This window comes from Drosophila guanche, unplaced genomic scaffold, assembly GCF_900245975.1.
Source record: "Drosophila guanche unplaced genomic scaffold, DGUA_6, whole genome shotgun sequence".
In the NCBI taxonomy this organism is placed as follows: Eukaryota; Metazoa; Arthropoda; class Insecta; order Diptera; family Drosophilidae; genus Drosophila; species Drosophila guanche.
Window position 1 is genome coordinate 4,270,000 of NW_022995748.1, and position 26,639 is coordinate 4,296,638.

General features: G+C 45.6%; 9 protein-coding genes across 12 annotated transcripts; 5 read left to right on the plus strand and 4 right to left on the minus strand.

The window, feature by feature from the left end:
- Positions 1-128: 128 nt before the first annotated feature.
- Positions 129-3,236, plus strand: LOC117583992 (putative uncharacterized protein DDB_G0286901). Of its 2 annotated transcripts, XM_034272719.1 has the most exons (4): positions 129-824; positions 885-1,977; positions 2,040-2,914; positions 2,984-3,236. In XM_034272719.1, exons 1-4 carry the CDS (start codon positions 264-266, stop codon positions 3,038-3,040), a joined length of 2,586 nt encoding a protein of 861 aa, XP_034128610.1. In that variant the 5' UTR covers positions 129-263; the 3' UTR covers positions 3,041-3,236. The 2 variants fall into 2 exon arrangements, with proteins under 2 accessions (XP_034128610.1, XP_034128609.1); XM_034272718.1 differs by having other exon boundaries at positions 129-1,977.
- A 527-nt stretch (positions 3,237-3,763) lies between these two features.
- LOC117583999 (phosphatidylethanolamine-binding protein homolog F40A3.3) lies at positions 3,764-4,554 on the minus strand. Its single transcript, XM_034272728.1, has one exon. It carries the CDS (start codon positions 4,532-4,534, stop codon positions 3,770-3,772), a length of 765 nt encoding a protein of 254 aa, XP_034128619.1. The 5' UTR covers positions 4,535-4,554; the 3' UTR covers positions 3,764-3,769.
- Positions 4,555-4,714: 160 nt separating this feature from the next.
- LOC117583998 (magnesium transporter NIPA2) lies at positions 4,715-6,232 on the minus strand. The gene is made up of 2 exons (XM_034272726.1): positions 5,884-6,232; positions 4,715-5,817 (listed from the first exon to the last, which is right to left on the minus strand). Exons 1-2 carry the CDS (start codon positions 6,149-6,151, stop codon positions 4,961-4,963), a joined length of 1,125 nt encoding a protein of 374 aa, XP_034128617.1. The 5' UTR covers positions 6,152-6,232; the 3' UTR covers positions 4,715-4,960.
- Positions 6,233-6,321: 89 nt separating this feature from the next.
- On the plus strand, positions 6,322-9,078 carry LOC117583993 (ATPase family protein 2 homolog). Its single transcript, XM_034272720.1, has 3 exons — positions 6,322-6,782; positions 6,836-7,324; positions 7,380-9,078. The coding sequence occupies exons 1-3, from the start codon at positions 6,383-6,385 to the stop codon at positions 8,879-8,881; spliced, it is 2,391 nt and encodes a 796-aa protein (XP_034128611.1). The 5' UTR covers positions 6,322-6,382; the 3' UTR covers positions 8,882-9,078.
- A 1,355-nt stretch (positions 9,079-10,433) lies between these two features.
- Positions 10,434-12,049, plus strand: LOC117583997 (thiamine transporter 1). The gene is made up of 2 exons (XM_034272725.1): positions 10,434-11,322; positions 11,386-12,049. The coding sequence occupies exons 1-2, from the start codon at positions 10,570-10,572 to the stop codon at positions 11,935-11,937; spliced, it is 1,305 nt and encodes a 434-aa protein (XP_034128616.1). The 5' UTR covers positions 10,434-10,569; the 3' UTR covers positions 11,938-12,049.
- A 267-nt stretch (positions 12,050-12,316) lies between these two features.
- Positions 12,317-15,689, minus strand: LOC117583994 (PRKCA-binding protein). Of its 3 annotated transcripts, XM_034272721.1 has the most exons (4): positions 15,557-15,679; positions 15,217-15,411; positions 14,650-14,761; positions 12,317-13,690 (listed from the first exon to the last, which is right to left on the minus strand). In XM_034272721.1, the coding sequence occupies exons 1-4, from the start codon at positions 15,601-15,603 to the stop codon at positions 12,332-12,334; spliced, it is 1,713 nt and encodes a 570-aa protein (XP_034128612.1). In that variant the 5' UTR covers positions 15,604-15,679; the 3' UTR covers positions 12,317-12,331. The 3 variants fall into 3 exon arrangements, with proteins under 3 accessions (XP_034128612.1, XP_034128613.1, XP_034128614.1); XM_034272722.1 differs by lacking the exon at positions 15,217-15,411 and having other exon boundaries at positions 15,557-15,689; XM_034272723.1 differs by lacking the exons at positions 15,217-15,411; positions 15,557-15,679 and adding an exon at positions 14,862-14,907.
- An 8-nt stretch (positions 15,690-15,697) lies between these two features.
- LOC117584000 (intraflagellar transport protein 43 homolog) lies at positions 15,698-16,794 on the plus strand. The gene is made up of 5 exons (XM_034272729.1): positions 15,698-15,834; positions 15,893-16,122; positions 16,182-16,205; positions 16,265-16,384; positions 16,439-16,794. The coding sequence occupies exons 1-5, from the start codon at positions 15,748-15,750 to the stop codon at positions 16,701-16,703; spliced, it is 726 nt and encodes a 241-aa protein (XP_034128620.1). The 5' UTR covers positions 15,698-15,747; the 3' UTR covers positions 16,704-16,794.
- Positions 16,795-16,821: 27 nt separating this feature from the next.
- On the minus strand, positions 16,822-17,674 carry LOC117584001 (PITH domain-containing protein GA19395). Its single transcript, XM_034272730.1, has 3 exons — positions 17,282-17,674; positions 17,027-17,217; positions 16,822-16,970 (listed from the first exon to the last, which is right to left on the minus strand). The coding sequence occupies exons 1-3, from the start codon at positions 17,599-17,601 to the stop codon at positions 16,846-16,848; spliced, it is 636 nt and encodes a 211-aa protein (XP_034128621.1). The 5' UTR covers positions 17,602-17,674; the 3' UTR covers positions 16,822-16,845.
- Positions 17,675-18,266: 592 nt separating this feature from the next.
- LOC117583996 (T-complex protein 1 subunit delta) lies at positions 18,267-20,659 on the plus strand. The gene is made up of 5 exons (XM_034272724.1): positions 18,267-18,473; positions 18,771-19,423; positions 19,488-19,627; positions 19,688-20,372; positions 20,434-20,659. Exons 1-5 carry the CDS (start codon positions 18,368-18,370, stop codon positions 20,449-20,451), a joined length of 1,602 nt encoding a protein of 533 aa, XP_034128615.1. The 5' UTR covers positions 18,267-18,367; the 3' UTR covers positions 20,452-20,659.
- Positions 20,660-26,639: the final 5,980 nt, after the last annotated feature.

Genomic DNA, 26,639 nt, shown 5'->3' on the forward strand with positions numbered 1-26,639 from the left:
ATATACAAATTAAGGATTATGATTTTCAACAGCATATTAACGGTATATTTTGAAAGTGATGCGGTATTTTTCGGCATATGTTTGAGGGTCAGAGCGTATATTTTATCGACAATTCAGACTGACTGCCGGTAATGCAGCCCTGACAGACGATTGTGAAAAAATTTGTGAAAAGTGTTTATGAGGCCAGAAAATCATTATAAATATTTATATTAAAGAATTAGTAGCATAAAAGTGGTTTCTGAAAAAAGCAAATTCGTGCAGTAATGGACTTTCGCAACAAGAATGAGGCTTATGGCATTGGCCAGCGTCGTGTGGGAATCGGTAACTTTAGCGGCTCTGGCTCTGGCCCTGGTGCCGCGTTTTATGCGCCAAACTTTGGCAACGATGGTGGTAGCATCAGCTACCACAACAACAACTTGCAGCTGGACCGCGGCAATAATCAAGGATACGGTAACAGGAATACAAGCCCGGATATGGGAAGCAACTTTGCTCGCAGTCGCCCCACAATCAACAACAATTTTCCCTACAACGACAACAGTCGTCAGAGGGACTTGGAGATGATCTCGCGCGATGCAGGGTCGAATAACTATTCGCGGGGCATGGAAAACCGCTCTAACTTCAATTCCAACAACCAGAATCAGCGCTATAGCAACTCCAATGATAACTTTGGCGTTAGCCAGCAGCGTCGAGACTTTGACGACAATTTTCGAGGAGTTGGCGGCCCCACGGGGCACCTGGGAGATTCCCGTGATTTGCCAAGCAATTTTGGCAACTTTGGCCGCCCTGACAGCAATGATGCGCCGAGCTTTGTCAATCGGAATTCGGTGAGTTCTAACTTCAATTCCGATTTCCGTAACTTGGACAACAACTACCGTGGCCCACAGTCGAGCACCAACTGCGGCGACAACAATGGGCGCTTCTACAATGATTTGCCACGGAACCAGAATCGTTCCACTAACGTTGGACCCTCCAACGATGTGGCCAACTTTAACGACAATTATCGCGGCGCCCGCTCCCAAAACTTTGGGGATCAACAGCGCTCCAACTATAATGATGCCGATCGCAACTCTTATGGCGGTGGCGGCGGTGGCAACTTTAATGAGAATTTCCGTGGCAATAATTACGGAAACTCTGGCTCCAATGTGGACAACTTTGGGCCTACTGGTTCCAGCTTTAACAACAATATTGGCATGAATAATGTCGGTCCATCTGGAGGCAATTTTGGTGGCCAGAACAGCCGCAACTTTCCGCAGAACGAACGGCGCAGCTATAACGATGGCAACGCCCGGTCTTGGAACAACTCCAATACGCAGCAATCGTCTTCATTCCAAGACTCGGGGTATCAGTCGGTTAACAGCGGCAATGGCAATGGCAATGGCAATGGCAACGGGAATGGAAATGGAAATGGCAATGCCAATGGCAATCTGTCTGCCTGGGAGGCTAGCCAGAGGGCCTACAACTCCAAGCGAAACCAGAATTCACCCAAGAAGAATCTGAACAACGGCGGCGTCATCCGCAAACCGGCCCCAGCACCAGCCATTAAAAATATGCAAGGTATTCGCAACAATCAAAAAACTGTGGCCTTGATCAGTGCCAATGCGGCTAGAGTTCCAGCAGTACGGAATCCCGTGGCTGCCACTGCCAATGCACGAATAGCAGGAGCCGGTCCTGCTGCCAATCCACGCATAGGAGGCTCCGGTCCGATTGGCAACGCTCCACGCAATGCCTTGGGTCCCGTGCCCAATGCCCAACGCAAAGCCGTCGCACGCGTACTTGGAACGGTTCAGAACAAACCAATGATTCCTTCACGCAATCAAATAAAGCTGCGCAACCTGAGACTCAATGTAAGGAAGCCCAACAATATCGGACCGAATCAGCCGGGAGCTGTCATTGCCAGTCGGAAACCGCTGCCAGTCAGAGCCCTGAAGGCAGTGCCGGCAAAGGGTCCGACTGGCGCTGGAGCAGCACCACGACCAGGTAAGTCGTTACCCTACAGCTTCCCTTATAGTATCCCTTCTAACACTTTCGTTAATTGACAGGACAAAAGCGCGACCCAGCAGCTGCTGTAGCCCCAGCACCAGCACCAGCAGTCGGTTCGCCGCTTTCAAAGTCTGAGAGAAAGTGGCTAAAGGTGGCCCGCAAGCGTGGCTTCCTCATGGGCGGATTTAAGCTGCCATATATTCTCAATGGGGATCCGAAGAAGCTGCCGCAGTTTGAGGACGAATCGTATGCGGTGGCCTTCTTCGAGCAGACCTTTATCTACAGTACAAACCCATATGCCGGTGAGGAGGAGTTCACTGAGGCAGCGGTCGTTATCAATGAGGATTCGGATGATGAAGAGCTCAAGGCTGCGCGTAAGATACACAAGCGTTCCAGGAAACGTCTGCGCTCCGATTTGGTGGCCGTACATCAGGCGACCAGCAAAATGGACTGGCCCAGCTGGTGGAAGGATCACAAGCCGCTTGGGGAGGAGATCGACAAACAATTGAAGGCCTGTGGCAATCTCAATCTGGAGCACAGTTTCTTGCCCAATTTCCCGAAGCTAACCACCGCGCAGGTGATCGATGCTGTCATAAAGCAGGCCCACTTTGGCTTGGAGAAGAATACGGATGTGCCCTTCGACACCATGAAGACGATTTTCACGCTGATGAATCTAACCTTTTTGGAGAACCTGACGGACGCGAACAAGGAGGAAGTTCAGAACATTATACGCAACATACCCAATGCCCTTTGGATACACAAAATGCGCACCATGATCAATCTGTGGGCCAAATATAAGAAAGTATCGGAGCCATCGACGGCCACAGAGGCCGAGGCCAAGGAGGAGCATAACCGTCAGCAGCAGGCCACTGCCCGTGAATGGAAGAGTCCCGGCTTCCACTGGGTGGCCAAGCAAGCCTTTGATGAACTTGTGGTAGGCATTCAAATTCTAAATTTCATATAACATTTTCTTTTCTGATGCCCATCCCTTCTTTATTTTCAGTCTATTAGCGCAGCCGAGTGGAATGAGCATACCACACTCTTTCCGAAAGTAGATTAATCCCAATCCCATACCATCCACACACATCCTCACACTGACACTAATCCAAAACTCAGCAGAGCAAATTCACTTGCTTGCATGCATTCAGATTGTACGAATGAAATTTACAAACATGTATTCATGAAAATCCTATGAAAACAATAGGAATTAGCTTGTAATTAGATCAGATTGATTGAACAAATAAAATACCGACACAAAAATCGATGCAGTTATGATGCCAAAGAGAAATTCCGAGAACACCACAAATGTCGTGTGCATGAGTGCAGACCCATTTATGCTCGGTCTCGGAAGGTAAAAGTGACCACAAAATAGAATCACCAAAACGATCCGTGCTTGGCATATTCACTCGTTCTTGCGTTTGTGTGCAAAGACAACACGCATAACGGAACATTGTAATGAAATTGCAATTGCATTCTCGATTCCCTTGCATTATGTTACTGTACTCTGTTGATATTTGTTCCGTATTTTATGCGCCTCACACAGGACTGTGTATGTTGTTGTTGCAGTATGCAGAACGCAAATCCCTTAATGAAACGCAATTTAAGTTCGCAGTCGATGTATTTAACAATTATATTGCCAGCAACAAGGTTGTAAACATAATTCATAATTGGTTCGATGACGTGTTGTCTTTTAAGGCATTACGTACAGGAAATTAGCAAATTGTTTAATGTATTCCCAAATGGGAATACATATTGTTTTTAACGTGTTTCGCAGAGGTCTTTGGCGAGTTTAGCCACCCAGTTGCTTGTACAGAATGGGCACATAATCATCGTACTCGGCCTGGTACAGATTGCCGGCCACCGGGTCGCCCAGGTTGTATTTCTCGGCAAATTTGGCAATCTTGAAGCCACCACGGTCATCGCCGCTGGTGTTGGGCAAACGCTTCTCTTCAAAGTCGAGCTTGCACTTTTGCTCGTAGATGAGGAACACGTAGCGATGCAAGCCAGTGTCTGGCGGGGGGCCCGAGCCAATGTAGGCGGACAGCACCTCGCCCTTGGCAATGTCGCCGCCGGGAATGTTGCCGACCAGCCAGTGGTGCCACTCACGGTACTTGGGCTCCTTACGACTGGGTGCGTCCGGGTCCGTCATGCACAAGGTGTACAGCTTGCTGGCGTCGGCATCCCACTTCACGCTGGGCTGATCCTTCACCTGTGTGGGCGTTAGCACCATGCCGGGCTTTACGACAATGTCGCACGGATATTCCACAGTTGCGGTGGCTTTTGGTGCCTTGGCAATGACATCGGGCACAACACAATTCTCCTCCATGGTTTTTCCTATTGATCCACACGAATACTTGCGTAAATTAAATGCAGCAGCAGGCGAGCGTGGTGTCAGGTGATTTTCTTTTTTTGCAAATGTTGTTGCCGTTCTAATGGCGGCCGGTGCTGGGAAGTTGACATTCACAGCGGTGGTGGCCTTAAGAAAATCGCCCCAGTGCTGTCCAACGGAGCATTTTTGGATGTTGCGTAGTAGCTTTAGGCGCACAAGACTCATATTTCTATAGAAGTATACAACAAAAGGCTAAGAAATAACTGTAGCTATACAAATTTCCACTTGCAAATTTATAGATGGAAATTTTGCTATTCACAGGGAAGCAACAACCTATCGATATCGATACAATTTAAACATTTCGATTTGTATCTGACAAAAAACGCAAAGAAAACTTCAAGAGAATTTCTGATATAATTAATTCGTTTTAATTAAGTTAATATGCCTAAATACTACTACTTACACTATCGGAATAACAAGAAAAGATGGAACAATAAATGTATGAGGGTGGGTGTGTGTGATAATGGGCAAGTGATATGCAGAATTTTTTTGTTTTGTTTTTTTGGGTCAAAGCTACAAGTCTAAAAGTTAAGTTTCTCCTCAGGTAGTACGCTGTGTGGGATAGAACTAAACCTGATAACGTTGCTTTTGTCATGCCTTGCGGAAGACATCGCCGGAACCGTATGACAGTCGCCGCTCCTTGATGTTTGTGGTGACCAAAACCTCGTCATCGTACTGGGAAACCCGCTGCATTTTCGGTCGCATCAGGCCCCGCACGTCGTTGAACGTTATATCGATATCCCTGAAGGCGTTCAGCAGAAACACAGCCGTAATGACTATGAGAAAGCCGCACACATCGCCCAGGATATCGTCGAATCGCATGTGGGTAAACTCCTTGAAGAGTATTGCCGATGCAGTGATCACCAGAGTCGTAAACATCACATAATACACGGGCGTCACGATGCTGGTGTTAAATATGTCCAGCGCCTTGTTCAAATAGTTCATCTGGATGGCAATGAAGGTGACCGTGATCACAATCAGGAACCACGGCATCCAGGTGAGAAAGACATTGCCACCGTTGGCCAGGGTCTGCCGTATGGCCAGACCTAGAGCCTTGCAGCTCATGACGGTCAGCGAGCCAATGCCCGAGCACAGAAATATGTACACCACAACGTTCGTGTGGCCATGCCGCGGAGCAACGAAGCACGCCACAAAGGCCGTGGAGCCAATTATGCAGATGACATACAAAATGAACACCGGATCCAGCAGCATATCGAAGAGCAATTGCAAATCCTCCACCTCCTTCTCCTTGGGCGAGTGTATCACTATGATGGTGGATCCGAGTATGCACAGAAAGCAGCCAATTTTGCCCAGTAGATTGAGTTTCTCGTTGAGGAACCTGGAGGCCATCACCGACGAAATAATCACACTCAGTGCACCCAGGGGTGTGACCAGTGAGGCGGGCGCAAAGGCATAGGCCGCAAAGTTTGCCGCCTCACCCAGGCCCACTGCAAAGACAATGACAACGGACAGTGGAATGGCTGTGATAAGCGAAATTATTTGTCTTTACTCACTTGTCAGCAGCCCCGCCCACCAGATCCATTCGCGTAAATAACCAAATCCGCCAGCCGATGCCCGCACCTCGCCAAACCTGCTCAGTCGCAGGAGCGCCTTCTTTTTGATGATGAAACTGGAACCAATGAAGAAGCAGGAAGATATGGCCAGGCCCACTCCTATGTAGAAATCTGTGTTCGTCAGGGGCTCGGCCAGTGGGCTGGGCGGTGCCAGGCTGGGACCTGCCTGCGTCTGGTCCATCTGCAGTGATGAGGCTTCGCTACTCATTGGATCTGTTTCACCACTCGCTCTGTGTTTTTGCACTTCTTTTCAAAGTCTGTGTGAGTCACAAGCCATGTATGTAAATCCCAGTGGTTGCACTACGCAGCTGTCGATAAACCTCCACCCCCGCCACGGCCACTTGTGGCATTTCGGCGCTAGCGCACTGCAGCCTCACCGTTTCGCCATTCACACTCCGCGTGCGTAGGAGCCAGAAACAAAACAAAACAAATAATCAGAATGCCGCCAAAGTCGAGTAGTAAGAAAAACCAGGCAAGTTGGTACCACTGTGAGACCTGCGGAGTGCACATAACGTCCAAGGCACGCGACAGTCACGATGCCAGCTGCCCCATACCCAGTGAAGTCGATGGAGAGTCGGACTCCGAAGTGGAGTACGTGCGGAATGGAACGCTGTACACGAGGAGCCTGCAGCAGCGCAACTTTGAAGTAGAATCCCTGAAGGATTTGCCAGCAAAGTATGCCAACATGCTGGTGTTTGTATCAGAGGGTGCCATGCGACTATCCCAGCTCCACATTGGCCAGCACGTGGTGATTGAATCCACGTCACAGGAGCAGCTGGTGCGAATTGTGTGGCCCGTTTCGGAGCAGTTCCTAACCACAGTGTTTGTCACAGACAACGGTAGGAATCGAAAGTCTAAGATTTTCGCTATTTATCGCTAAGTTATTTTGTAGATTACAAATCAAATTGGACGAATTTGCGCGGCAAGCTGCTGAAAATCCGAGCATTGGACACCAAATGCCTAACAGCCGCTGGAAGCATCTCCCTGAAACTTATCAGCGAATCGCGTCTGAAGTCTGGACAGCTGAAAGATGCCACCGCTTTGCTGCAGCGTGCAATGGTTAATCAAATCTACTGCCAGGGCACTAAAATTCATTTAAATTTCTTCAACAAGTCGCTGACATTTCGACTGGAGAGCTGGCAGGGCGCTGTGGAGGATGCCCTGGCTGGTCTTAGCCTGGAGGCCAAGTCGCTGCAGTTTGTACAGGTGACAAATGTTACACGGGTGCAATTAATACCCCAGGAGGATGAGGAGGATAAACTGAAGGAGCAGACGAGTTCCTTTCGCATTACAAAATCACAAATTGGAGGATTGGATAAGCAAGTGGAGCTGGTGGAGGAGAGCATGGAGTATGCTCTCGGCCTGAGGACATTGCCAGCAGGTGAGTGGCTCCAGATATTCCCCTCAAACACGTAACATTCAAAGTTCTTTCCCAGGTCTAAAGGTATCGCGCGGCATGCTGCTTTATGGCGCCACTGGCTGCGGCAAGTCCATGGTCTTGGAGGCCATTACCGCCGTCGCTGAGGAACGCAGCCAGAGAAATGTCCAAATCATACGCCTCAATAGTGGCGAAGTGTACAGCAAATTCCTTGGCGAAACGGAACAAAATCTAGCAGCAATCTTCGAGCGGGCTTACGCCCATTATCCGCAACCGACGCTGCTGCTTATCGAGGATGTGCACAATCTCTGTCCCAAGCAAGAGAGCAATGATCTGGTCAAGCGTGTCTCCCTGGCGTTTCTCTCGCTGCTGGACCAACTGAGCAGTCCCCGGCAACTACGTGGTAGCCGCACGTTCCTGCTGGCCACCAGCTCGCAAATCGATGCCCTGCATCCGAGTATACGGAGAGCCGGACGCCTGGACAGTGAACTGGAATTGGGTGTACCCAGCCCGCAGGCACGTCAGGCCATCATCCAGTGTCTGATTCAGTCCGTGGAGCATCAGCTGAGCACCGAAGATGTGGCACAAATTGCCACCATTAGCCATGGCTATGTGGGGGCCGATCTGGCGAATTTGGTGTACACAGCCTTGCTGCAGGCACAGCCACAAGCTCTGCAGCTGAAGAATCTGCAGGAAGCTCTCATCAGCGTCAAGCCATCGGCCATGCGCGAAGTGCTCATCGAGTGCCCCAATGTCCAGTGGTCGGACATTGGCGGCCAGTCCGAGCTGCGGCTAGCCATGCAACAGGCCATCGAATGGCCACTGCTGCATGCGGAGAAGTTCCAGCGTCTGGGCATCAAGCCACCGCGTGGCATTCTCATGTTTGGACCGCCCGGCTGCTCCAAGACGATGATTGCCAAGGCCCTGGCCACCGAGAGCAAACTGAACTTTCTCTCGATCAAGGGGCCGGAGCTGTTCTCCATGTGGGTGGGTGAGTCGGAGCGTGCGGTGCGTGAGGTTTTCCGCAAGGCACGCCAGGTGGCACCCTCGATTGTCTTCTTCGACGAGATCGATGCGATTGGCGGCGAAAGAGCGGAAGGCGATGGCTCTGGCTCTGGTTCGTCCGTCAAAGAGCGCGTTCTTACCCAACTTCTCACCGAACTGGATGGTGTTGAGGCGTTGCAGAATGTCACCATTGTGGCGGCCACCAATCGGCCCGACCTGATAGACAAGGCGCTACTGCGTCCCGGACGCATCGATCGCATACTCTACGTGGGCTTGCCCAAGGCCGATGCTCGCAGCGAAATCTTACACATAAAACTGCGCACCATGCCGCTGGCCAAGGATGTGCAGGTGGACAAGTTGGTGGAGCTAACGGATGGCTATTCGGGTGCCGAAATCCAAGCTGTGTGCCATGAGGCTGCTATGCGGGCGCTCGAGCAAAGCTTCGAGGCGGAGCAGGTGGATTGGTCGCACTTTGAGCATGCTCTGACTGCTGTACAGCCGCGAACCAGTCCTGAGCTCTTAAAACTCTACGAAGACTACTTGAAAAGGAAGTGATTTTTTGAGTGTAAACTTTTACCACTCAAAGACTACAATAAAAAGCATTTAATGTACGTTATTATATTTACTACCATACGTAATTTACGTGTCTAAAGATTATGGCTAAATAGATAAGATTTCAGTAGACTTGGACTGGATTTAGAAACCCAACCCAACCCATTTGGGTTTTTTATTAAATCAAAGATCGACACTTGATTTGGAAATTTGTACCTGGCACTTCTATCTGGAAACGAATCGACTGCTATCGACGCCATCGATAAAGTACAACTAACAATTAATGTCACAATCAATTGAAATGAAACGAAGGAACAAATTAAATGTCTCATATACTGCGAGTGAGTGGATCGTAGCGTGTTTGTATTCCGCTTGGTGTGCAAATCGCTAAAGGCAAACAAATGTCCCACATAGACAGAGAGCATAGCGATCGCTTCTGATTGATACAGTGGAACGCATTGATGATGATATATAAAATTTAAATTTCTGAGAACAATCGAGCACAGATGTTTTTGTTTGTACTAGAATTGCCACTCAAATTATGGAAATAGAATTTTTAATGGCAATTGTTTGATTCGTACTCGTAAACATTCGCGGTCATGGCCAAGGTCATGCAAATGTCTTTTTGTGTGTCAAATGAGTTAAATTCGATATTTATATACCCTTGCCATGGTTTTCAGGCATTAAAAAAAATTTGTATCTATTTAAGGCACACAAAAGCGATTGGAATAAGATTTGTCTCTATATAAATATAATACAAATTGAAAATTTGTCATAAAAAGAAAACCTCTCACCATATCTTTCTATATCTATATCGATGAAATAATTGTATGAAATTTAACAATTCATCGCAAATTTCCAATGAAATCCAAACTAATAAAAATATATAAGAGATCGTTAATTTTTCGATTTATGTGGAAACAATTGTGAAAGGAATTCGTGCAATTGATATCCTAAATTGAAATCGTGTCAATTAAAATAAATGTGTGTTCGGCACGAGTACTCGTACTCCATCTTTGTATCAAACAATCTAGCAGTTAAGTCAGTTTCGGCACAAGTTTTTGACATATGTTAGGGCACTGTGCTTTATTTTGGAGTGAATGACTTTTAAAATTTGAGTTAATACGTAAACAAATTCTCTTTTAGTTTTTAAAAGCTCAGCTGTTGATGAGAACTTGTTGTGAAATGAATAAGTGTCACGCATCTGTTCGCATGATGGGGAGAGCGCGGGAGCAAAGTTAGCGGTTCTCTGCGATCTATGTATACACTGAAAGAAAAATGGCAAAGTACAAATAAGCACAACCATAAATATTTATAACATGTGATTTAAAAATACAAAAGAAGTTTAAATTAATTAATATTACTTTAAGAATAAAAAGTAATAATATAACAAATATTTCCATATTAATGTCAAAATGTAAGAGAAAATATTTAATAGCATAATTATCTATTTAAGTTCAAGTGTAGCTAAATATTGCCCTTTTCTTCCAGTGTAGGAATAGCTAAGGTTAAAAGACAGAGAGAAGGCGTCAGCTCTTGGCGTGCGTCCGATGCGATCCGAACCGAACCGATCAGTTGTCGGTTAGCCGTTCAGTGCTTCGCATGTCGAATTTGTCGTATTGTTGGTGGGGTTACGACACAGGAAACACCACGCGCTGCATTCTTTAGCACCTCTCGGCGGCCCTCGAACGATGAAGTACTGGCTGAAGATCTCCCTGCTGCTGTGCACTTTCGGCTTCCTTCGTGAGCTACGGCCATCGGAGCCGTATGTGACGGAGTATCTGGCCGGAGACTATGGCAATCTGACCACCGAGCAGGTGTACCAAAATGTCTATCCCTTTGGCACGTACTCGGTGCTGGCGCAGCTGGTGATTGTGTTCCTCATCACGGATCTGGTGCGCTACAAGCCGGTGATCGTGTTGTCCGCGGTGGCTGGCATTGTGCTGTTTGCCATGCAGATATGGTGCGACACCCTGGGCATGCTGCAGGTTGCCCAGCTCTTTTATGGCTTCTTCACGGCCGCTGAGGTGGCCTACTACACGTACATCTATGCCAAGGTGGACAAGGAGCGCTATCAGATCGTCACCGGACACACGCGTGCCGCTATATTAAGCGGAAAGTTTCTGGGCGGCCTGGTTGCCCAGGTGCTGGTCTCCACCGACACCATGAACTATGGGGAGCTGTACTACATATCGCTGACCACGCAGATCATATCGTTAGGAGTGTCCCTGGTGCTGCCCAGCGTGCCACGCAGTCTGTACTTTTATGCGACAGATGCCAGTCCGAGTTCCAGTCCAACGCCTGCTGGTGAGGAGATTGCGCCACAATTTTCAATGAAAAATGCCACCCGCCTGCTGTGTTATCATTTGGTCTCCTCCTACTCGAATCCCATTGTCCTGCAGTGGAGTGTGTGGTGGTCCCTGGCCACCTGTGGTCAGATTCAGGTAATCTATGCATGAATTTCCTTGCGTGTGTTCCTCTAATGCTGAGATTTCTCCTTCGATTAGGTGATTTCGTATATTCAGTTCCTGTGGAAGGAGGTGGCGCCCCAGCATCAGAGCAGCTACAATGGCGGCGTGGAGGCAGTGGCCACTCTCCTGGGCGCCGTCGGGGCCATTGCGGCCGGAATGCTGAACTCGAATAAGCGACGCAGCTGCTACATGCTGTGCAACTCCATTTGTGCTGCCGTTTTGGGCGCTCTTCTGCTTTATGCCTCGCAGACCAAAGTCATCTGGGTGGCCTACGTCAACTACGTGATTTTCTGTGCCATTTTCTTCTTCATCATCACCGTGGCGGGTGCCATTGTGGCGGAGAATCTGGTGGAGGACAGCTTTGGGCTCGTCTTTGGCATCAACACGCTGGTGGGACTCTTGCTGCAGACCATTCTCACCATTGTCGTGGTGGAGCCGGGTACTGGCTTTGGCTTGGGTCTGCGGGATCAGTATCTAGTCAATGGCGGCTACTTCGTCTGCTTGGGGGCCATCTATGGACTCGGCATTATCATTGCCAAACTGTGCGCGAGGTCCAGCAATTCAAAACAAGTGCAAATTACCACGTAACGAGAAATTTTACATCCATTTAGCTGAGTTTTGTAGGAATTCGTTTAGCTCAGCCCCACCGAATTTTTTTTTCGAGTGTTCATCCGAAATTGTAGTAAAATGGGTCGATCTATTCGTAATTACTTAAATTTACTTATACAGGGTATACAACGTTAATTATTTTTATGTAAACTGGGATAAATATTATATTAAAACATATTTTTGTATCAAAACAGCAATTTATATCAAATTATTCCTACAGCAGTAGTATACTCGGCAACCCTCTTTTTATTTACACTCACCTACGAGGCCCGTGGCAACTCTATCAACTGCGTGCATCCCATTTTGAGCGCGAACTTTGGTTTCTTTTTGTAAACACATTTATTAAACATTGATTTATTTTACTATACAAAGATTATTGCAGCAGAAGATCCATCTCTTCGGCATTCGACGACATGAGATCACGCTCCAGGCTGCTGGATGCCGCTGTGGCCTGATTCAGAAACAAATCAAAGTCGTAGCCATCGTTTTGAGCCGAAATGGAATCCTTTTGGTTGCTAATTGTTTGCGGATTGGACAGCAAATCCACATCGTACAGACCCAGTTCCTTGAGCAGCGTCTCATTCTCTGTGTTAGTGGAGTCTGTGGACGTGTTGGACTCCAAGGGCTCCTTGATTTCCACATTAATTATGGCCGCCGGCAGCTCAACCGCCTCGAGGCCACAGACAATATTAGCGGGACGAGCGTTGGGATTGGCATTGGCTTCGATTTCATCGTCGTCTAGCTCCTGGGGCTTTAGCGTGCTGGACTTGTACTGAAAGTCGGTCTCCTTGAAGTCCACCTCGATGGGAAAGAGCGGCGGCAGAGACTCCAGCCGCTCCACCAGACTCCGATGCAGCTCGGCCAGACTCTCGAGCAGGCTGCGCAGCTGCTTGTTCAGGTCCATGGCATGCTTGCACTCCAGCAGCTCCATTTTCTCAAGCACATCCGTGCGCAGTTTGGCAAATTTGCTGCGAGCATCCATGCGGCAGCGCAGGATCAGACGGTACTCGTAGTTGCCCGTTTCGACGCGGTAGAGCGGCTCCTGGAGCGACGCAAAGCCATGCTCCTCGTCATCCATTTCCTTGACCTTCAGGCAGTAAGAGAGGTACGTGAATTTGGCATCCGCATAGCGACGTACGGTGAGCTTTGTGTCCGGAATCGCCTTGTTCAGATATGTCCCCAGGTCGGACAGGACAGGTTTAATTTGCTTGATGATGCCCAGCCCGTCCTTCTCCAGCGTTCGATGGAACTCACCAAAGGTGCGGAACGCCTCCGAGGCACGCTGCTGCGGCTCGTGTGCCGAGATTTGTGTGAAGCAATCGCCAAAGGATTTGTATGTCTGAAGCAGGTCATAGTAGGCCTTCAGCATGCGACGCGCGTGCTCCACCAAACCCTTGTACATCAGCTCTGTGCCCTCCAGCTCCTCCAGCCGCTTCACCAGCGAATCGTTGCACAGTATAGCGCGGGACAGGCCCAACGTGTCTGCCGTATTGCTCGACATGTTGTCCACAATTCGATGCTTCAATTTCTTCAGAATGATGTCCAGGGTTTTTCCCTGCTCCGGATCTGCGTGGAGTTTGTTGTAGTGTACGATGACCTCATCGGTGGCCGTTTGAATCATCTTGGCCACCTCCACTTTCGTCTTGCCCTTCACACTGACGGAGTTGACGGCCAGCAGCTCGTCGCCAGACTGAAGTGAACCCTCGCGGGCAGCAGGCGTTCCATCGAAAATCTGTGGGTATAAAAAACATATGTATTCGGGTTACTAACATTCAAAATTTCCTTTCAGTTTTAATAGTTTTTCGGAAATTCAACAAAATTAAAAAAAAAACTCAACAAAAATAATGCCCAACAGCAGCTGGTACAAGTGGACCGATGTGGACTTCAACGACACGCCGCGTGGCCTTAGCCAGAAGCCGGCGACTATTCCGCGCAGCGAGCAAGTGGGCGCAGAGTTACAAGCCATCATGTTGGAGCAGCACGACAATCTGCTGGGTTTAAGTCGCAAGCAGGCCGGCCTGGACGCTTGTGGTCGAAGGAAGCGCAGATTTAGGCTCACAAAACTGACGCCGCGAGTCTGCGAGTATCAGGAAATTTACGAGCGGCACAAGCGGGAGCTGCGCAAGCTGTACGGCAGAGCTGTGCGCGGGAAGACTCAGTTCCACAGCAACCCAATGCCTGACTTTAATCGCCTGCACAAGCGCCTGGAGAAGAGCAGCCTAAGCTTGGGTTCGGGTCAAAATTTCACCAGACCTCGCACGCCGCACACTCTCGTCCTGTCCATGCAGGCAGAGCAAAGGCGTTTGCTTGAAATTAAGGAACACAGAAAGAACACGACGCCAAAGTTTGAGCCAAAAATCAATCGATATCCGCTGTCCTACATGCGACGACAGCCCTTTATGCCTCGCATTGCGTCGTCCATTATTCGAGTAAAGCCTTTCAACCTTCGCAGCGAGGAGCGTGGCGTGCGACGGAAAATGTTCGACCAGCAAGTCTATCAAAAGATGCTGGAGCGCGGCCACAAAGATGCCATGGAATGGGAAGAGCAGCAAGAGACGGAATGGCTAAAGCAACGCCGAAAGACGCTCTTCAAGGCAACACCAAATCCGTGGAAGCGCACAAAGGCAACCGATGCAGGCGGCAAAAAGTGAACTAACAATAGAAAAATGTTAAATTAATTAAACAACTAACCTGCACAATATATAGACAGGGACACATGGGTGCTCCACCGCCAATGCTGATGCCAATTAAGTTGCTCTGATCCTTAGTGATGACGACGGCATTTGTGGTGACAGTCATGCCCCTGATAAAAATCAAAGAAAATTAAAATTTTTGTACTTCTAGAATTGATTGCTAGACTGAAGCGTGCTATACGATTATTGTGTTCCTTTAGGTATACTCACATGGTGTTGTATGTGTGCAAATGTTCTATATATTAGCCATGAGACCTGTTCTAGCAAGGCCATTGAACCTAGGGACACTTTTAAGCTAAGGCAACAATGTCGTTGGGTGCCCCCCAAAATACAAACTTTACTCGTAACATTCTAAGCCTAGCTCTAAGTTCGAGTTAGTGGAGGATTATAAGCAACTAGACAACTACACACAAATGAAAAATCAACAAATTAATTCCTTAATTCTGCTTAAAAATTAAAACAAAATTTAATACCATTAGTTCTAGGAGTCTGTCGGTTACATGGATGGGGGGAATTAGTTACAAATACTAAACGATTCTTGGGTCAAACGCTGGAATGGACTTACAAACGATCTAACTCATTTTTCTGCCTAGTGGACGAGTCGCTGCCAAACCTGTCGGAGCCAAAGCCCGAGGAGCACAGGACAACAGTCGCCTCGTTGATCGAGGAGGAACGCTCAGAGTTCCTTGGCTCCTCCTCGTGTACATCCTTATCCCGCGTGTCCCCATCTAACTGGATGAGCAACGGCACTGGCTCGGGTCTAACAATATGGTTTGATTTTTGTACGATTATTGATTTATAACAGAAACTTACGGGTCGCAACAGTTTGTTTATTTGTTTTGCCAATGAAAGATAAATCTATGCACAGAGTTTTTGGGTAAATAATTACCCAAAAGGCTACTCACATTTTATCCTCCTCGAAGAAGAAGTCATCGTCGGTGTCTGTCAGCATTTTCCGAGTTTAAAAATATATTTTTCGGGTGCTTAAATTGTTTGGCAACTTGAATTCCTTCAAAACGGACTATCGAAACTACCGATAGTGTTATCGATGCTGTGTTCGCAGCCCTATTAAAACGTCATTCACACAAAAACCCCGATGGCCACTTGTTGCCTTGGAAACGCGGAAAAAATAAACAAATTAGCTATGGATTGGGCTGAGGAGCTGAAAATGACTATCAGAAAGGTAAAACTACTATAATAAGGCCAATGATCTATATGAAATAACTTTTGCTCTCGTTTAGACAACGGCCCGCAAGGGTCGTCGCTCCAAGAGTCGCGATGTCTTGAAGGAGGAATCATCGCAACCGGTTAAGGACATATCCATAGACATCACACTCAATGTGCAGGCACAGGGAAGTCCCACAACAACAGAGGCCACCTCGTCCACATACAACAATGAATTTGAATCCCATCGGCCGCCCATCCGACGCATATCTGGAGGCTGGGCGGATGCTGGCTTCAAAGGTTTAAAGTGAGTTTCCGTCAAAGGCTGCCATAAATCGTTGTCAAATTATTACATTTCCTTCACAGATCCAAGAAGCATTCATTCGATGAGTAAGCTATTGAGTTGGTGCTATAGTAGGCATAATTCAATCATATATTTACCCTTTTAGCGAGCGTTTTCAGCAAACAAAGTCGGCCACGTCCGTGCCGACCGATGATATACCTGTTATACCCGATGTGGATGATTTCAAGGATGAAATTATGCTGAACGAGATAGTTGAACCGCCTACGTAAGTAGATGCCTGGGCACTTAGTTATTTAATTCACAATTAATCATCCCTTAGGGCCAGCTTAAATCGTTTGGCGGTTCTCAAGGAGATCAGCACGGATTTGCTCTCGCAGCACGCTTTCAATGCAGTTGATAATTTTAATCTGTCCATACTGACCGATTGTCTGCTGCCCCAGGAGACCCTAAATGAGGTCGATGAGATCTGGCAGTGGGACAAACTCTTCACAGAGGTTTCGGCCGAAATCCATTCGGATAAGGCACCCAATATTGGCGTGAAAATCGGACCCGATGTGGTGCCACCAGCTGCACAGCACACTTGAGAACTAAATGGAAAGTACAAGAACAGTGCAATAAATACTACAATGTTAAATATAGAAATTTCATTTGATCACAAAATACAAATTAGAAAGAAAACCGAAAAATATAGCACCCTAGAACAGAAATGCAGACTGATCCTTTGATTTATTGAATTGGGCGTCCAACGCCATCAAATGCCTTGTTTTTATGATCAGCAGCATTGGCGCGGGCTTCATAATTGCAGATGGTAACGCCATGATAGTGGGCCTCGCTAAACTCTCCTCGAAGACCTGCAATAAAGGAGATCTTATAGTTTCTGCATACATTGTTCTAAGCCCGAACCTACCAATATAGTAGATGCGTGTGTTGTCATCCCCGAAGTTGCTGGGAAAGTACAGGGACAAATGATGAACCGAGGAGAAGTTGACCACCCTGGGAGAGTATTCAATTTCACCGCTAGGGTCGCGTGTTAGCTCAAACTCCTGATCGGGCTTCATCTTGGCATCATCGAATGTCATCTTTGGACGATTCTTGAAGCTGCCACAAGCAAAGTTTCCATTAAATATAAGTAGATACAGATTTCCCACCAGAGCCCACTCACATTTTAACCTTGTTCGGATGCGAGTCATCGTTGGCGCCACAGATGATGATGCCCTTGAGTTTGATGTTGCCGGTAAAGGGTATATTGAAGAGCAGCTCCTCATCAGCATCGCTCTGGACAAATTTACTCGTATCCTGACGAGATTCGTACGGCTTGAAGACTGTTTTGCCGCTTCCTTCAGTTTCCTCGTTCAGGCACTCCAGATTCTCGGAATCAATTTTTGTGTACAAACTGTATTCGATGCCCATTTCCAGGGCGTGATCCACATCGGTGGCCTCGTGGCCACAGCCACCGTGGCCGTGGGAATGTCCATGCGACATTGTTTAGAGACTTTAAATTTTACAAATATCACAAATAACAAAAATAAGTCGAATCATCAAAGGCGGCTGAAATGAATAAGGTCACACTTCCATTTTTCACAAAAATAATGGTATTTTTCAGAAATGGTGGCATACTTACTGTATATTTTTAAAATGATACCATATATTTCTGAGGATCAGGATCTTTTAATCATCAAATGAATAATTAAAATACAAATTTGAAAAATATAAGGTCACAATCCAATAAAAAGGAGTATTTATAATAAACCCAATTGGTTCTTCAATCGGATTAAATTATTGTTTCAGTATTAAAAGTCTATGTAAGCTGGTAATATCAAATAGAACCTCAAAATCGTCGAAAATAATTTAAGATTCACTGCTTCGCACGATATATCGATATATTTGATATTTTTTATATGTTTTTGCATGTAAATTAAAACAAGACCTTTTTTTTGTGAGTAGGTGTACATGGGTCTTTGGTTCAAAAAATGCACAGAATTCTTTCTGTTCGTTACATGGATGTATGTGCATCTGTGCACAAATACAACAAAATATCAATATACTGCATACAAAATCACGTTATAAATATATTTTTATTTTTAAAAACTATCGATATATTGATATTTTGATATATATTTCTGACATTTGACAACCCTATGCCGAAGGAAAAAATTGAAATTTTGGACATTTTTTAATCTGTGTTAATCGCTGTGAAAATCGTTGATAATAATTGCATCCTGTTAAAAATTGTATAATTAACGCAACAATGGCGCCCAAGGCTAGAACCGTTGGTATTAAACCGAAGTCTCAGACCTTCAAAGACAAGTCCAAGCCCACCGATGTTCGCATGTCAAACATACAGGCGGCTAAAGGTAAGAAATGGCTAAATAACCAAAAATAAAACCGAAACATGACATAAAATCTATGTATAATGGTTATTTGTGATGCATATTAGAACTGCAATAGTATGAGAAGTGGTTTAATTGCAAATATACATGGATATTTGCATTTAAAAATCGCAGTTGGACGCCGGCTGCGTCTGGAAACTTCTTATGGAAGAAGCAGAGCAGCGCATTACTCATGTGACAGCGAACTGTGCTGCCAATGTAGCATTTTTCTGGCCAATTCTAGCTTTTATTTGTACTAAAAGAAATGTGTGTGTCTTACAGCTGTCTCTGATGCCATTCGCACGAGCTTGGGTCCCCGCGGCATGGACAAGATGATTCAGGCCGGCAACGGTGAGGTTTCCATCACCAACGATGGTGCCACCATCTTGAAGCAGATGAATGTGCTCCACCCGGCCGCCAAGATGTTGGTCGAGCTGTCCCGCGCCCAGGATGTTGAGGCTGGTGACGGCACCACCTCGGTGGTGGTCATTGCCGGTGCCTTGCTGGAGGCCTGCGAGAAACTGCTGCAGAAGGGCTTGCACCCGACGGCAATATCGGACTCGTTCCAGCGCTGCTCCAACAAGGCTGTGGAGATTCTCACACAGATGGCCACTCCCATTGAGCTGACGGATCGTGAGACTCTGATCAAGAGCGCCTCCACATCGCTTAACTCCAAGGTGGTCTCGCAGCAGAGCAGCCTGCTGGCCCCCATCGCTGTGGACGCCGTGCTGAAGGTCACCGAGCCGGGCAAGGAGACCTCTGTGGATCTCAAGAACATTAAGGTCATCTCCAGCCTGGGCGGCACCGTCGAGGACACTGAGCTCATTGATGGCTTGGTCTTCACCAGCCGCTCGGCCGGCACCAATGCACCCAAGCGCCTCGAGAAGGCCAAGATTGGTCTCATCCAGTTCTGCATTTCGGCACCCAAAACCGATGTGAGTAGTGGGAAAACTTCCAGCAGTTGAACCATATGATTCGATTTGTGTTCTTTTTTTGTAGATGGATCACAACGTGATTGTTTCCGATTATGCTGCCATGGATCGTGTATTGAAGGAGGAACGTTCCTACATTCTCAACATTGTCAAGCAAATCAAGAAGGCCGGCTGCAATGTCCTGCTGGTCCAAAAGTCCATCCTTCGGTGAGTTAAAACTAACCAAGGCATCTCTCAAGCACCACTCAATCTGGATTTTTCCTTTAGTGATGCTGTTTCGGATCTGGCTCAGCATTTCCTGGACAAGATCAAGTGTATGGTTGTCAAGGATGTGGAGCGTGAGGACATTGAGTTTGTCTGCAAGACCCTGCACTGCCGTCCAATTGCATCGTTGGATCACTTCACCGCCGAGAATCTGGTCAGCGCCGAGCTCGTGGAGGAAGTGGCCAGCGGCACCAACAAATTCGTGAAGATCACCGGCATCCAGAACATGGGACGCACTGTGTCGATCATTTGCCGTGGCTCCAACAAACTGGTGCTGGAGGAGGCAGCCCGTTCCCTGCACGACGCTCTGTGTGTGGTGCGTTGCCTGGTGAAGAAGCCGTTCCAGATTGTGGGCGGAGGCGCACCTGATATCGAGATGTCGCTGCAACTGGCAGCAGTCGCCCAGACGGTGGAGGGTGTGGATGCCTACTGCTTCCGCGCATTTGCCGATGCCCTGGAGGTCATTCCCTCGACACTGGCCGAGAATGCCGGTCTCAATCCCATTGCCACTGTCACAGAGCTGCGCAATCGTCATGCCCAGGGCGAGAAGAATGCCGGCATCAATGTGCGCAAGGGCGCCATCACAGACATCTATGCAGAGAATGTGGTTCAGCCGCTGCTGGTCAGTGTTTCGGCCATCACCTTGGCCACGGAGACAATTCGCTCCATCTTGAAGATCGATGATATTGTAAGTACCTAAATTGTTCGCTATGAAATCATCTCTCATCCGTTACCATCTTCTATTTCAGATCAATACCTTCAGCTAAGAAGTGTGCCTCCGCCACCAGCACCACTTTCAGTCTCTGATCAGGATCAAGCATTTTCCCCTTAAGGCATCATCATTTATTCTCCTCACATCTTCTATCCTCCCATTTAATTTGAATAAAATTCACACTACACTACACTACGCCTTACCACTCTAATATGTATTACAAAAGCGAACTAAAAGAATTAAATATTGCGCTAACACAACACGAAAGACATTTATTACTTCAAGTTTATCTTTTGAAATAAGCTAAATGCCGGTTACTGCCTAAAAGTTTAAATATCTGACGAATGGTTTAATGGAAGTGAAAAGAATAAATACTAAAGAAAATGTATATACATCTATTATATATTTTCTTTGAATTCAACGATAATAGTGAAATTTAATATTAAATATAGACTTGAATTTATTAAGTTCCTTTCACGTTATCTCAATTATTTAAAAGAATCTGCCTGACTTGCACTTCCAGCTTAATTCTGTATAGTAGTTTGAGGGCAACTGTGTCTTAGCAAGGACACACACCAGAGATTGAAGCCCATCCGAGTAAGGCCACAATGGCTTTAAAACTGTTAAGTTTTCTTGGTTGATGTTTGTGTTCCCGAGATTATAAAGATAAATCAATGTATTCAGTGCTCTTTAGGCTTACCACACCTACACTACCACGCACGCCCCATGGCTAAGACAATTAAAAGTCCGTTCCATGCGGAGAAGTGACTGCAGCTGTACCAAAAATCACGTCAGAAAGGTCTACCAAAAGTCTTTCTTTGGAATTTGAACAGCAAAATCATTGGAATTCGCTATTGAACAGTTGAACATTTACACTTATGCACATTTATCTCTCTTTTTGTTTATTCCCCCCTTTACAATTTTTTTTCCTGCATTCTTCCAGTCCTCTATCTCCCAATCTTCCCTTCATCTGTCACCCATTACCGCCTTAGCCTGCTTGAGAAAAATTGGCAAACAATGTCAACAGCTGTGACACAAACAAAATATAACAAGGCCAAAAAAAAGCTTAAAGTTTTCTTTTGTAGTTTCATAATTTGCATAATGCGCCAAGCAAACAATTGACTGGGGGGTAGGGGCTGTGCCGGAAGCTGAATCAAAATTGTTCAAGCGAAAATTAAAAACACCCGAGACATCTTGCAGTAAGCCTTAGCAGTAAGCCAGTGAAGCGTGTGGCAAATATTAACAAAATTGTAAGAACTAATTAATTGAACGAACGTACTATAATATTTTCTCTATTTCATTTACACAGAGTATTGAGAATTTAGTAGAAAAGGCTATAGAACTGCTTCAAGTAGGATTCACCTGCCCTTTGATATTTTCTAAACAAAAACTCCAGCTCCTAGCTCTCCTCCTAGTTCCCCCTACTCTATAACGAATGTGAAACAAACAAAAAATAGTGACCCGTACACTCAGTAACAGTAAGTTAGCCAGAAGTTACGCTCATCAATTAGTCAAGGCACCGCACAGGCATCACTTATTACTAATTCACGCCTACAGCCAGGACACAGGACAACAAGAGTGAGAGCGAGAGACCAAGTCATTTGTCACTGTGAAATTTATTAAAATGATTATCTCGTATCTACATTTCGCACGGAATGCCTAATTTTTTGTATTCCTGAGGACAAACGACACAACACGACACGCTCATTCGACTTTTTCCATGGCCTCTGTCGTTGTGGCTTGTTTTATTATTTTGTGTGGTGCCTTGTGAGGCGTCTATCCCCAGTATCCAGCACCCTTAGAGCCAAACTTGCCATTTTGAGGCCACTGATAAGGCCACAAATGCGTACGGTGTGTGGATTCTTGTGGGTCTTTTGTCGGGGCCATAGTTTAAGCGCACAATTCCCCCCCTTTGGGCAGGGCAATTAGTTCAACTGCGCCCTGGGGAATAGCGATAATTAAAATGCTTTTGCTATTGCTTGTCTCTCTGCCTCTGACTCTGCTGTATGCGGAAATATTTTTTTAACCAACTAATCTGATTGTTCCTATATCAACTCCCTGCCAGCTCTCTCCGCAAGGGAAACAGAACCAACATTTGCATTCAATTTGATGGTAAAAAGCACTTTAATTTATTTACCCCCATTGAAAGTCATTTCATTCTAATCCTATTAATTCAAATTCAAATTCAAACACTTTTACGCCATCAAATAGAATTGCTTTCCGAGGGAATGGCAAAGGATGATGAAGGGATGTGGTGGAGTGTTTGCTTGGCAAAAGGACTTGGTGCTGTGCTTTTTGTTTGCCAAAAATACAACAAAAAAAAAAAAGATTGAATTGCATTGTTTTTCTTCTCCGAAAATATTTTGTCCGTCACAACGTCCTGAAGCGAGTGCTGCGAATCCGAATTGCCTTTTGTGTTCTCCAAAGCGATTTCTTTAGGACAGGCCAACCAGCAGGGCGAGCACCAGCACTGGACCAGGGACATGGAAACAGCCAGTCTGTTGCCCACCTGATGCAATCAAAATGCCAAACCGAAAACTCAATCAGTGCGACAGAATTCTTTTTTTGAATTACTTTTTGAGTGTGTTTGATTTCGATTATTACTAGTTGCTCTTCTCAGTCCAAGTGATGCAAGGAAATTGATTTAAAGCATTGGAAATTCCTTAAGTTAAATTATGGAAATTTGGGAGGGCAAAATAGCACTCTTAGTGGATGTATTAACATTTCTACTTACTTCTGCTTTGCAGTAAAATTATTGTTAAGTCTGCAAATGGAATGAAGGAATAATTTATTTAAAATGTTTTTGCTCCTAATTTGATGCAACAATTTTGCTCTGTTGATGCTCTCTTTTCCCGCTTCTTTCCCGGCAATCCTTAAATGTTATTCTAACCAAAAAATGTATGAACATTTTAATTTAATTTGGTCCCCCACCAGCCCCATGCTTGAACCCTAAAGGCTATCATCCAGGGCGATGCCTCATTTGAATGCAGTTCCTACTTGAGCGAGCCGCGCGCCGTCCACCATAATGAAGATGAATTTTTGTAGATTGTGTATTTTTCCAGTTCGTATAACAATTTTATTTTGCCAGAATCTCTCGCTCTCTCTCTCTCTCTCTCTCTCTCTCTCTCTCTGTTTGGCCAAAGTTACAAGCCAAGTTGATTTTTGGGGTTTCATTATGCTGTAGGCATGTAATGCCAAGCCAAATGGATATTTATCTGCATATACATAGATATTCCTTTATATATACTCATTTTCCTATATGTATATAAGTAGACCTAGCTCTGTGGATCTCCTCCTATTTAAGTTGTTCTTCGGGCAGCCTTTTGAGGCTGTGGAACTCGATTAAATATGCAGCAGACGCTCCTAAAACACGTATCATCCTCAGATGCTGCTACTGTGGCTTCGCACTTTCGTTCCTCTAAATGAGTTTCAGCTGCAAAATTAAAAACTTTATCAGAAGCAGTCAACACACTCGGTGCGAAGGGTAGGGGAGGCTTAGGTGTGTGTGTGTGTGTGTGAAAAAACTTGAAACTTTTTCATGAAGTTAAAGCAAAGTAAAATCAAATTATTGTGGTTGCTCGCAGGCTGGCAAAAGGATTACGCGATGGCGGCTGCCGTGGGAGCATTCCATTCGTATATGGAATGCTCTTACACGATAACTTTTGCACGGATATATTCAAACTATGCACACGTTATTTGCATTGTTTATTCTTACATTCCTTTGCTCATTGATATTTGGAATATTTTTTTCGATTTTTATCCGATTTCCCGCATATTTGAGGTGTATATATGCCCTGCAATAACCACAATGAAAAACGTGTCGTGTACGAACCTGTAGCCCCCCTGTCTGCCTTTTTCCACCTGCTGTATGTGTATGTTGCAGTGGGAGCACAGACAGGCAGGAGCCGAAGCCGGCCGTGGCCAGAGCCAGAGCCACAGCCACAGCCAGACAGTTAGACTCGCCTGGCTGCCTGGCTCACATGGAGTTGGCGCATTCTAATTGAATTTTCACTTTTTTCCTCCCAGCCGCCCAGTCGAAGCCCCGCAGCCGCGATCTCCAGCCCAGGTAGGACTATGTACGTGACGATGGCATGGCACAGAAATTGAAATAATTATTTTTAATCTTAAGTACGACTTCGCGTAATGAGATTTGGATTATCTCTGCACCCCTTTTTTTTGTTTGTCGGCATCCAGAAACATATATCCCTGCAACACTTGGATAAAAGAAGAAGTGCTTACTACCAGACGCATAAAAAATTGCAGGTCTGGAATAAAAGTACAATTTTGGGTTGCCTTAATTTATGGGGAATATGTGAATATGAGGGACTTGCACTCACGTACAACGAGCGATAAGGGTTGGTAGGAATTTAAAAATATAGAACACGAAATGGGGCAAGCCCCTGTGCACTCATTTACCTCGTTTTTTTGGTCAGAGTTATTGAGTGTAGATTATGACTCTAATGACGTAAGATCCCAAAATTCTAAGAAATTAATCAAAATATTAAACACAATAATGCCTAATTTTACCACTAATAATTTACATACATTAATACTCTATAATAGAAAAATTCAGTTCAAATATTTTACTTTTTGTCACCCCTTTGAATGTTGGGGCGATGACCGCGGCTGCGGCAGCGTATGAGACAATTGCTGCAAACATCATTATTCCTTTGGCTCATGGCTGCAGAGCGCCTGTGAGCACTGCGGCTACGAGCTCGGGCATGCATCTGCGAGAGGGTAACAGGTGTGGTGTCCTTACTGTCGCTGTCTTCGCAGCCGCCCTCGATAAAGTTTAGGAGCCTCATGGCGTTGGCCACCCGATTTCGAATCTTCTTTTTGCTCTCTGACTGTAACGCCTCAATATCGTCTGGCAGAAAGTCGTGAGCTAATGGGGATTTCAATTTCTCCTTCTGCATCAAATTTTCATTATTCTTTAAATTTTCCGCTGCCAAATTAGCTGCTGCATCCAGAGCGGATGCCACTCGAGCCTTTTCCAACCCGTTCAGATCACCCAAACTGCGAAGAGATACTGGTTTGGGTTTCTTGAGACGACGGAAGACAATCGAGCTACGGGGCTTGCTTTTGGTGACTTTTCGTTTATTTGGCATTGTTGGGCAATAATTTTGAAAATTTTCTAGACAGACAGAAACATGACTTAAGCCTTCCTTCTACTTTTGATTTATTTTTGGAATCAGGCTTCCGTTTTTAGATTTCCTTGAGTTGGCCTACGTTGATGCATAAATTTGGGACAGGCTGGATGGGTGGAAAAGTTTTACCCGTCCCGGCAAATATTGCATTTTCATTAAGTTATAGTTTGGTTTTTAGTTTAATTTTTTGCTTACCCTTTACTCCCCGAAACTCTGTGGCTTCAGGCTGCTTTTTGGCTGCGCGTTTACTTAAAAAGTTTTTGCGGCAAGTTTTTCGGTTCAAAGTTTCCATGCGTCTGTCTGTCTGTCTGTCTGTCTGTCTATCTATCTGACTGTCTGTCAGTGGGTGTAAGTATGTATGTGTGCGGTGGTGTATAGGTGCATCTGTGTGCGAGTGTGTGTAATAATCAAGTGCGCAGTCAAAGCCAAATGATGATAGCATTGATGCCTTGCCATGCCATGCCTAAAAACTTTTGACAGGCATCTTGCCGAAGGCCAAGTTGCAAGCTGCCAGCTACAGAAGCTCAAGACCTCTGACATTTTCCTAGCGGCTGTTCTCTGATGTGTGTGTTGCAGAATTCTCAGTTTTGATAAGCTGAAAAGTAGGAACGACGAGTGTAGGGAACTGCGATACCTAATTAAATATCAAATTCGAAAAATAAATTAAAATGTGAATGGGAGGCAATATAAATTATGCAGTACAAAGGGACTTATTTTAATTATATTTTGACTTGAGAGAATATTTAATCAACCCTTCACTCTTCTGGGTACAGGGTATAATCATAATAACGATGAAATTAAATCAAAAACCAATGGATGTGAATGTTAGGAAATTAATAATGAGCTGAAAGGCCAGAAGGTAAAACTCGAACAAATGAAGAAGATTTATAACTAATTATAATACGATTTTTATATTAAATTATCTATGTTTGTATTTATGTTTATATTCCACCCCTTAGCATTGGTAAATACAAACATAAAACTCAATAGACTGAAGTGCAACCAATCCTTGATGAATTATTTCTTATTTTTATACCCGGTACTCGAAGAGTAAATGGGGTATATTTTATTTGTGCACAAAGTGGATGTATGTAAC